The following is a 10,705-nucleotide window of genomic DNA, read 5'->3' on the forward strand; positions in this document are numbered from 1 at the left end:
AGCGTAATTGCTGCAAATATCAATACATGTGGTCGACCTACAATGAGCTAAGAAGATCGGAACCAATTGGTATCTCTGTCTGCTGTCGAGCTGCTCTGTTATGACCTCTAAAAAATAGTAAAGTTTTTCTTTCTCTTCTAAAAATATATCTGCAGTAGAGGACAGGAGCCTATTCGAGTCGACCCTTGAACCTTACCACGAGCCGAGCTCGAGCTAGCCTGTAGGCTCGGCGGGATCTCGGGCTCAGATCGACCTCGGCTCGAGGTTTCAGGCTCGCTCGAGCTCGTCTCGGCTCATTGACAGCCCCCCCCCCCCCCCCCCCCCCCCCCCCCCCCGCCTCAGGGCTAACGGCTCAGCGCCTCAGCCTTTCCCTTTTCTGTCTGACTCTCTCCTACCCTGTTCTTCCTTGTTCCTTCCCTGGCGGCGGCGACGATCGGGGGAGTGGCAGCGCCATTCGTCACGTCTTCGCCCAGCCCTTTGCCGGCGACGAGCATCCACCAGGTGTGCCCGCCCCTTCGCTTTCCTTCTGCTGCGCGAGACGGAGCGCCCCAAACCCTAACAAAACTATTTGTATTCGGATCTGATCCAGTTACAGTAGATTACCTACTAACTTCGATTTCGTTTGCAAAAACTATCGGGTGTAACATGTGTACACGCATGTCCTATGTTGGGTCCGCCCCTGATCTTAGGGTATGGGGGAAGGGCCGCCGAACTGTGTGAATTTTCTGTCAAATATCTCAAATGTTTAGTGCTGCAATGGCAAGCGGTTTGATCTGCACCACGCATGGTGGGGAGTCTATTGTAAATACTATACCACTATGTACCGTCTGCAAGTCCCTACCTACTACTGCAGCTGATCATAGAGGATTGTTGGGAAATGTAGCACCCAACTCTGAGTTGTTGGTCAAATGTGAATACAACACCTTATAATTTTTTTTTCGTTCATATATGTATGCACCTTAGGATCTCAGCTTTAGCGGACAAGAAAACTGAAGAAGGCTCTTTGTTTTCCACAGCGAGACAAGGTAGCTATGTGATGTGCTTAGTTCTGGCTCTTTTACTAATGAATCCTTGAGTGTGTATCATCCCAAAAAAAAAAGAGTTGTAAGATGGCCTGATCGTTAGAACAAATGCAATTTCCAATTTCTGAAATCTGATTAGGCTTTAGATTGCCATTTCTTTGCATATCTAATTATCATTGGTTTCTCTGCACGTTTTTATATTGTGTTCTGAATACTGAACGGCAATGCCAATAATAATTTTCATTGCATTGGAAAGATGCTTAATTTGTTATTTATTTAGGATTGTTCCAGATTATGCAATCTGAAATCAAGAATATGTTAATTGATGCAGGTCCAATTGTTCTTTTTTGGCCAATAGAAGTTTGATTGGCACAAAATCATAATGTAGAAGTAGGTTATACAGTTCAAGATGAGATGTAAAATGTGGGCCATACTTTTGTGTCTGTGTCAAATGATTTCTTCTCTGACTGCAATTTATTTAGGTACCATGGCAGCGATGAATAGTGATTTGGGAGGCCTAGGTGGCAGGCCTACAAATCCACAAGCAAACCCTTTTGGAGGTGCCCTGCATGGTACTGGATCAGGACTGATCCGTACTGGACTAGAAGCATATGGAGGGAGGATTTTAGATTCAAGTTCTGAGTTTATGCAAAGCAATGTAAGTTTGTTAACAGGTTTCTAGTTTAGAGATCAATGTAACTACCTCATAATTAGGAAGGCTAAACCTCATTCTGTTGTTGTCAGATTACACAGTATTTGTCCGACCCTCAGTACTACTTTCAAGTTAACAGCCAGTACGTGCGGAACAAACTGAAGGTCATCTTGTTCCCCTTTTTGCACAGAGTAAGGGCTGGTTAGCTTTCATTTATCTCTGCATTTTTTTTTTGCATATTGTGACTTTGTGAAGTCTCATAACATGTGTCTGGCTTTTATTGCCTTCCTTAAGGGTCACTGGACAAGAATAACTGAACCAGTAGGAGGAAGGCTATCCTACAAACCTCCAGTCCAGGATATCAATGCACCGGATCTGTACATCCCTCTGATGGCATTTGGCACCTACATTGTTGTTGCTGGCTATGCCTTGGGAGTTCTTGGCAGGTTCATACGCTTTACACAGAAGGCTTTCTTGAGTTTCATCAACAATTACAGAAGAACATTGTATTAGCAGCACAGACAGGAAGGCAAATAAATATATGAACCACTGCAGTTTACATGATATGGTGATTCATGTTGGTGTATATGTGAGCCCATGTATAAAGGCCCATGTATAGGATCTATATATCCCACCATTCTAGGGTTTGGAGGAATACAAGTCATTATTCTCTCCATCATGGTATCATTAGCCTAGGGTTAGTCTCTTCTCTCCTCCCTCCCCTCCCAACCGCCGGCAGCCATGGCCGGCCGCCGGCGCCTCCCCTCCCCCTTCCCTCCCCTCCCCTCCCTTCCTCCTCTGATGCCGCCACCGGCCCTGCGCCGGGCGCCTGGCTCGTGCCGGCCACCAGGCCCCGATCCGCCACCGCCCACCCTGGGCCGGGCGCGGGCGCGGCGGGATCCGCCCCGGATGCCGCCCTTCCTGGGCAGGGCACGGGCGCCGCGGGATCTGGATCCGCCGCCGCCGCCCCTGCCGTGGCCCTTGCCGCCGTTCCTGGGCAGGGCGTGGATGCAGCCGCCGCCGCAGGGGCCCTAGACGCCACCCTCCCTGCTCCAGGCGCGGGACCTGCCCTCGACGGCCCCCTGCAGCCGGCCGTGCTTGTGCTGCAGGCCCTAGACGCCGCCCTCCCTGCTCCAGGCCCTGCAGCAGGCGCTGCAGCTGCAGCTGCAGCAACGAGTGCCAGCGCTGCTGCCCAGCGCGCCGCCGCCATCGATCCGGCCGTCCTGCGGGCCACGGCGCAGATGCTGCAGGCCGCGGGTGCCGATCCGGCCGCCCTGCAGGTTGCGGCGCAACTGCTGCAGGATCCTGTCGCGGCCCACCGCGCCGCTGTCACCGCGGGCAAGCAGCCTGATGCCGCGCCTGATGCCGCGGACCGGGCTCGGGATGTCGCCCGCGGATGCGCCGCTCTCCGCCGCCGCCCTCCGCGGGCAGCAGGCCGACGCCGCTCTCACCGCGGCCCTCCTCGCTGCCAAGTCGGAGGCTTCGGCGGCCCAGGAGCGGCTCTGCGCAGCTGCTCTCGCCTGGGAGCGCGAGCGCGCCGCGGCAGACGCCTCCGCTCTCCGGGTCGCCGAGGCGGAGCACTTCCTCCGCGTGTCCTCCGGCCAGCCCATCGTCCCCGAGCCCGACGCCTCTTCCACCCGCCAGGCCCCGCCCGCTGGATCTGGAGCCCGGTACGACCCGACCGACCCCATGGTCGCCCAGCTCCACCTCCAGGCCGCCGGCGTCCAGAACATCAGGGCCCTGGTCACCGTCCTCCTCGACCCGATGTCCTCCTCCTATGGACGCTGGCGGGACTAGGTCCTGCTCGCCCTCCGCCGCTACGCCCTCGACGACTACGTCCTCGACACGCCGATCGAGGCGCAGGACGTGGCGTGGCTGCGCCTCGACAGGGTCGCCATGTCCTGGATCTTCAGGTCTATCTCCCTAGATCTTAAGGACCTCGTCAGGACCCACGGCGGCACCGCGCGGCAGGCCTGGGTGGCGCTCGAGGGGCAGTTCCTCGGCAACGCCGAGTACCGCGCCCTCCAGCTCGACGCCACCTTCCGCACCTTTGTGCAGGGGGACCTTTCCGTTGGTGAGTACTGCCGGCGGATGAAGGGCATGGCCGATGCTCTTCACGACCTCGGAGATCTGGTGTCCGATCGGGTCTGGTGCTCAATGTCCTGCGGGGCCTGAGCAGCACCTATGACCACCTGAAGAGTTGGATCGCCGCCAGAGGCCCTTCCCCTCTTCCTGCAGGTCCGGGATGACCTTGCCCTCGAGGAGATCACCAGGGGTCTCGCGCCCGGGTCGCCCTCGTCCAACTCCACCGCGCTCATCGCTGCTCCACCGGCTTCCTCCGCCGCCCCTGCCACCTCTCTCCTTGGTGCTGCTCCTGCCGGGCAGACCGGAGGTGGGGGGGCCGTGGACGTCGTCGGGGGGGGGGGGGGACGTGGTGGTGGTGGTGGCACTGGTGGCCCTGCTTCTGGGGTACCGGTACCGGTGGGGGCCGTCGGGGCACGCCGACTCCGCCAACTCCGTCTCCCGCTTCTGCCCCTGCCTTGGAGGTACGCCCTGGCCATCCTTCAGCAACCCATGGTCAGGGCGCATCTCGATGTGGTCGTTCCAAGGTCCGGGAGGGGGGCCTCGTCCTCAGCTCCAGCCGGCGGCCATGTTCACCGATGCTGCTCCCCTCTCCGCGCCATACTGGACACCGCCCGCTCAGCCTAGCCAGCAGCCGACCTGGCCTGGGGGGTGGGACCAGACTGCTCTGGCGCAGTCCTTCAGCACCATGGGACTGACGCCGCTGGTCAGCACCGAGTGGATCGCCGACTCGGGTGCGTCCTTCCACACCACTCCTGATGCCGGTATCCTCTCTTCTATTCGACCCCCACACCCCTCTTGTCCTTCTATCATGGTTGGTGATGGGTCTTGCCTTCCTGTCACCGCCGTGGGTTCTGCTCCTCGTCTTCCTAATATTTTTGTTGCTCCTCAAATGTTTCACAATCTTCTTTCCATTCGCCAGTTTACTGCTGACAACTCTTGTTCTATCGAATTTGACTCTTCTGGTCTTACTGTGAAGGATTCGGCTTCCCGACGTCCGTTCCTCGTATGTGACAGCCCGGGGCCCCTTTACACTCTTCGGCTTCCTGCTTCCGCTGCTCCGTCTTCGACTTCTTCGTCTACTGCTTTTGCCGTGACGCCTTCTTCCACCACCTGGCACCGCCGACTTGGTCACCCCGGCCGCGACGTTTTGGCTCAGCTCAGTCGTAGTACCGATGTTCCATATACTAGGGCTCTTGCTGAGCACCTCTGTCATGCGTGCCAGTTAGGTAGTCATGTTAGACTTCCGTTTTCTTCTTCTTCTTCGCATGCTGCTCATGCTTTTGATCTGATTCACTGTGACCTGTGGACATCTCCTGTACTCAGCATGTCTGGCTATAAATATTATCTGGTCATTGTTGATGATTTTTCTCATTACTCTTGGACTTTCCCTTTGCGCGCCAAGTCTGAGACGTTCCCTACTCTCCTCCACTTCTTTGCTTGGGTGTCCACTCAGTTCGGTCTCACCGTTAAGGCCGTCCAGTGTGACAACGGGAGGGAGTTCGATAACTCCACCTCCCGTTCCTTCTTCCTCTCTCGGGGTGTTCAGCTGCGTATGTGTTGTCCGTATACCTCTCCTCAGAACGGCAAGGTTGAGCGGATGATTCGCACGACGAACGACGTCGTGCGCACCCTTCTGATCCGGGTCTCTCTGCCCCCCGCGCTTCTGGGCTGAGAGCCTCCACACCGCCACCTACCTGTTCAACCGTCTTCCATCCACTGCTTCTCCTGCTCCCACTCCACACCACGCTCTCTTCGGTACCCCTCCTCGCTACGATCACCTTCGGGTCTTCGGGTGTGCGTGTTACCCTAACACCTCTGCCACTGCTTCTCACAAGCTGGCGCCCCGCTCGACTCGTGTGTTCCTCGGTTACTCCCCTGATCACAAGAGGTACCGATGCTTTGACCTCACATCTCGCCGCGTTCTGATCTCCCGACACGTCGTCTTTGACGAGTCGGATTTCCCCTACTCCACCTCCACTCCTTCTCCTGACCCCGAGATGGAGTCTCTGTTTCCGACTGACCCAGTGGTTCAGCCACCGTTACCTGTTTGTCCTTTCCCTGCAAGTTTTCCCGGCGCACCGGCACCGGTTCCGGTGATCCCTGCTCCGCCGAGCGCAGCCCCGGTACTCGCGGTCGCGCCACGCGCGGCACCCGGACCTCCGGTCGTGCCGCGTGCGGACCCGGTGTTTCCTGCTGCGCCACGCGCGGCCTCGGTGCCTTCCCCTGCACCTGCGCGGTACGCTCAGCCGGTGCAGGTGTACTGGCGTCGTTCGGCGCCGCAGCGGTACGCTCAGCCGGTGCAGGTGTGCCAGCGTCGTTCAGCGCCGACACAGGTGTCGCCTCCTGCTCCGGAGGCTCCTGGGACGCCTACACCGGAGCCGTCGCCGCCGCCGCCTCCTCCGGCTCCCTCTCGAGCCGAGCCGGAGGTGTACCACCCGCCAGTCATCCATCGGGATCCTCGGCATATCCATCCTATGGTGACTCTGCGGATGGCGTCTCAGGCCGCGACTCTCTCCGCCACCGAGGGAGAGCCGCGGGTCTCTCCGGTACCCTCCTCTGTCCGCGACGCCTTGGCGGATCCTCACTGTCGTCGCGCGATGGAAGAGGAGTACGCGGCTCTTCTTGCCAACTAGACATGGGACCTCGTGCCGCGTCCGTCTGGTTGCAATGTGGTGACTGGCAAGTGGATTTGAACGCATAAGCGTCGGGCTGATGGCACACTAGAGCGCTACAAGGCTCGCTGGGTTCTCCGGGAGTTCACTCAGCGGCCTGGTGTGGACTATGATGAGACCTTCAGTCCAGTCGTGAAGCCCGCTACGGTGCGCACGGTCCTCTCGCTTGCGCTCTCGCGCTCTTGGCCTGTGCACCAGCTGGACGTGAAGAATGTGTTTCTTCACGTCACTCTGTCAGAGACTGTCTACTGCTCTCAGCCAGCTGGATTTGTGGACTCGAGTCGTCCGGATATGATCTGCCGGCTCAACAAATCTCTCTATGGTCTGAAGCAGGCTCCTCGGGCTTGGTATTCTCTGTTCGCCACATTCTTGCTGACATTGGGATTCACCGAAGTCAAGTTTGACACGTCTCTCTTCATCTACCGCCGTGGGAATGAGACTGCCTATCTGCTGCTCTATGTCGATGACATTGTGCTCACAGCCTTCAGTCAGCGGTTGCTTCAGAGTATCATCTCCTCTCTGCAGCAGGAGTTTGCTATGAAAGATCTTGGTCAGCTCCACCACTTCTTGGGCGTCACTGTTGAGCCTTGCCCGTCTGGTCTTCTCCTTCACCAGCGGCAGTACGCACTTGATATTCTGGAGCGGGCTGGGATGACTGATTGCAAGTCCTGCTCCACTCCTGTCACACTCAGGCGAAGCTGTCTGCTGATCTGGGTGATCCGGTGGCTGATCCTACTGCCTACCAGAGTCTGGCCGGCGCTTTGCAGTACTTCACCTTCACCAGGCCAGACCTCACCTATGCGGTTCAGCAGGTCTGTCTCCACATGCATGATCCCCGGGAGTCACACCTTGCTGCGCTGAAGCGTCTCCTCTGTTACGTCCGTGGCACTGTGGACCTCGGCCTGGTGCTTCACCGCTCGTCCTCTGCTGAGCTGGTTGTCTACACCGATACTGACTGGGTTGGCTGCCCGGACACTCGTCGCTCCACTTCCGGCTACACCGTCTTTCTGTGCGGCAACCTGATCTCCTGGTCGTCCAAGCGGCAGCCGGTCGTCTCCCGCTCCAGTACTGAGGCGGAGTACCGGGCTGTCGCTAACGGCGTGGCGGAGCCGTCCTGGCTACGACAACTCTTGGCGGAGCTCCACAGCCCGCCCGCCAAGAGCACACTCGTCTACTGCGACAACGTCAGCGCCGTGTATCTCTCCACCAACCCCGTCCAGCACCAACGGACGAAGCATGTGGAGATCGATCTGCACTTCGTGCACGACAGAGTCGCCATCGGCGATGTTCGGGTACTCTATGTCCCGACTACCTTCCAGTTTGCTGACATCTTCACCAAGGGACTACCCTCCTCGACCTTCTCGGAGTTTCGCTCCAGCCTCAACGTAGCAGGTGGCTAGTTGTGGCTGCGGGGGGTATTTGCCCTTTGTACACTCTTTATACTCTCTTCTTGTCCAGTCTTGAACACCGCTGCGCCGGTTGTTCAGACTGCGGGGGGTGTTGGCTTTCTTGTTGTCCAGTCTTGAACACCGCTGCGCCGGTAGTTCAGACTGCGGGGGGTGTTGGTGTATATGTGAGTCCATGTATAGGATCTATATATCTCACTCTTCTAGGATTTGGATGAATACAAGCCATTATTCTCTCCATCAATTCATATTGGGGCTATTGCTTGATGATGCAGGTTTACCCCTGAGGCGCTGACCCTACAGTTCTCTAAAGGGATACTTGGTTGGTTTCTGCAAGTTATCCTCATCAAAGGTCTGCTGTACTCCCTGGGCAACGGTGAGGCACCGTTGCTGGATATCGGGGCGTATGCTGGATATGGTTTCGCTGGTACTTCCCTCGCAATGCTGGCCCTTATCTTCTGGAGTTACCTGTACTACTTTATCATGCCATGGTTCTGCATCTGCACGGGAGTCTTCCTCGTGAAGACCATGAAGAGGGTTCTTCTGGGTGGGCCAAGGAGCTATGAGAGGCACCCTAGCCGGAACCACTACTTCCTACTCTTCCTGGCAGTTGTGCAGTTCCCTATGCTGTTCTGGCAAGGCAAGATCAGCGGCTGATCTTTGATCCTATGGTCAGGGCACAAGAATCATTTTTGAGAGGCTGTTAAGCAGAATAGACCTGTGGCACTTCTTGCTTGCTGATGAATCTTGGGCTATTGTGGAGATGGTACAGAACTGTTAGCTATAGATATGGGTAAGCAAATGAACGGACGTGCGAGTACCTCTTTTTGTTCCTGTGGGACAGTGGGAGGTGACTGTAACCATGACGCTTGGGATAGGATCAAGATGAACTGCTTCGTCTATGCTCTTTGGATCTATTTACCATGTGTCACGATTCTTGAATCCTGACTTTGATCTCCGACTTGATTTTAATGATCGTACTGCATGATTTTCAGTTTCAATTAAATTTGTTTAGGATGGATTTGTTTTGTGATCAGATTGAGTTGCGTGTTGTTTGATGATCTAATTGTGTTGCTTTCTGGAATTTCAAACCTGACGTCTGTTAAATATGATTTGTCGTAAATGTTGTCCGGTAGTTTTTCACTGAAAAAGGAGAAGAGGTTTTCACCTGCGGATCTAATTGAATCATATCAAATTTCTGAGCTTAGCAAAGTGTCGCGAGGAGATCATACCACCCCGATCAAGGAGCTGAGGTAGCTACTGGATGTGACCGCCGTGCTTGATTGGCATTACAGCTCAAGCAGTCTAGCTCAGGAAACTGAAGATGTACGCATCTTTTATAGCCAATTGCGGTACAATATTCATCACTTGGTTTCGTCTTTCGAATTTGCCTATGTGGCTATATGTATATATCAAATTTCCTCCAGCGTGGGCATCTTCACGGTACAAGGGGGATTCCACAAGAAACTCTGCAGTTCCGGAATTATAGTACGGTAGTAAGAAACAAATGAATACGACATAGATCTAAAATAGTGAAGCTTGTAGGATATTGAAATAGCACATTTCTCTCTACAGGAAATTCTAAATGCGTACACGGAAATTCAAACAAAACCACAAATAGAATTGCAAGATTATTTAAGTTCAACACAGCTACAAACAAAACAAATTGGCAAAAAGGTTAACTGAAAGTGACAATTGATACCCTCAATAAAATAAAGTGAAATTGAGCACAATGCTGTTGTGGGGCAGAAGAACTGGCAGCAATGAAAAAAGTTTCAGGTTCTGATCTGGAGAAATATATGAACGATAGGACAACGTCCTGTGGAAGAGCAAATGGCACTCAGTCAAAAGTCTAAAACCACACCACAACCACCTCTTTAGCTTTTATTTTCTCCTTCAAGAAGCCTCACAGATTGTGAAACTCTTTGATGCCATCTTGTTCCTTGGAGAGCATGAGAAGCACCTCAACATCTCGGTGAAGACCTGACACCAGATTCCTCAGCTTGCCACTACTCTAGGTTTGTTTTTGATGGGCTTATCATCATCATCAGAGATGAATCCTCTTTCAGGAGGCTGCATAAGATTTAAAAAAAATATCTGATCAGTCATTCTTATCGGTTCTGATTTAACAAACTACTCCACTGAGCGAAAGTATATACAAAAGAACTTACATCCATTGGTGCAAACTCCACCGGCCAAAGTAAGATAGGCCCGATTAGGAGCACACCAAAGGAAATAAGCAAGCATCCTGTAGAAACTGGTAACTTGATTGTCTGAATTTTCCATCATATCCGTCACAAACAAAAATCAGCACAAAGTTAGGCAAATAACTTCAGTTGCAAAGTAGCATTATTATTGCCATGGGAGGATGTTTTCACCTGGAGGACCGAACCAAATCCTAATAGCTCAAGCTTCTGCGCATAGCAAAGCGTCATGACGAGATCATACCACCCCGAGTCCCCGAGAAACGAGCTCACCTCCATCGGGACGAACATGCACCCACGCACTCACCAGCGATGGCATGCTATTAAGCTGAACATTTCCTGAAACAGTTAACCTCAGGGAGCAGGTGTTAGGGGCAGAAACATGGATTCCCGAACAACTGCACCAGGTAATGGACAATCCCAGTGTGGCAGTGTCTGACGATCATGAACCGGTCCTGCAGGATTCTGTTTAGCAGGGAAGAAGCTGCACCACCGCCGTGGCAAACAAGTGAAGCAGGGCAGCAACAACCGTTCCCTCTGTGGCCCTGCTCCCTTTCAGAACAGCAAGTGATGGAGCATACCGCCCCTAGTAACCGGCTCCTGGTGGAGACGGGGAGTGAATGTGCTTGCTCGCAGCTCACTTTAACTGGTAATGGAGGATACA

General features: G+C 54.4%; 1 protein-coding gene across 2 annotated transcripts; it reads left to right on the top strand.

The window, feature by feature from the left end:
* The first annotated feature begins 345 nt into the window (after positions 1 to 345).
* LOC120648774 (protein YIF1B-B-like) lies at positions 346 to 8,873 on the top strand. 2 transcript variants are annotated; one of them, XM_039925445.1, is made up of 6 exons: positions 348 to 501; positions 964 to 1,025; positions 1,505 to 1,680; positions 1,767 to 1,865; positions 1,969 to 2,120; positions 8,113 to 8,873. In XM_039925445.1, the coding sequence occupies exons 3-6, from the start codon at positions 1,510 to 1,512 to the stop codon at positions 8,492 to 8,494; spliced, it is 804 nt and encodes a 267-aa protein (XP_039781379.1). In that variant the 5' UTR covers positions 348 to 501; positions 964 to 1,025; positions 1,505 to 1,509; the 3' UTR covers positions 8,495 to 8,873. The 2 variants fall into 2 exon arrangements, with proteins under 2 accessions (XP_039781375.1, XP_039781379.1); XM_039925441.1 differs by lacking the exon at positions 964 to 1,025 and having other exon boundaries at positions 346 to 501.
* The last annotated feature ends 1,832 nt before the right edge of the window (positions 8,874 to 10,705 follow it).

This window comes from Panicum virgatum, chromosome 1K, assembly GCF_016808335.1.
Source record: "Panicum virgatum strain AP13 chromosome 1K, P.virgatum_v5, whole genome shotgun sequence".
NCBI classification, from domain to species: domain Eukaryota; kingdom Viridiplantae; phylum Streptophyta; class Magnoliopsida; order Poales; family Poaceae; genus Panicum; species Panicum virgatum.

Bases quoted from the DNA above. Each gene is read 5' to 3' on its own strand.
- LOC120648774 (XM_039925441.1), top strand. From the start codon at position 1,510: ATGGCAGCGATGAATAGTGATTTGGGAGGCCTAGGTGGCAGGCCTACA. The intron at 1,681-1,766 runs GTAAGTTTGTTA...TGTTGTTGTCAG, and splicing joins CTGAGTTTATGCAAAGCAAT to ATTACACAGTATTTGTCCGA. The intron at 1,866-1,968 runs GTAAGGGCTGGT...GCCTTCCTTAAG, and splicing joins TGTTCCCCTTTTTGCACAGA to GGTCACTGGACAAGAATAAC.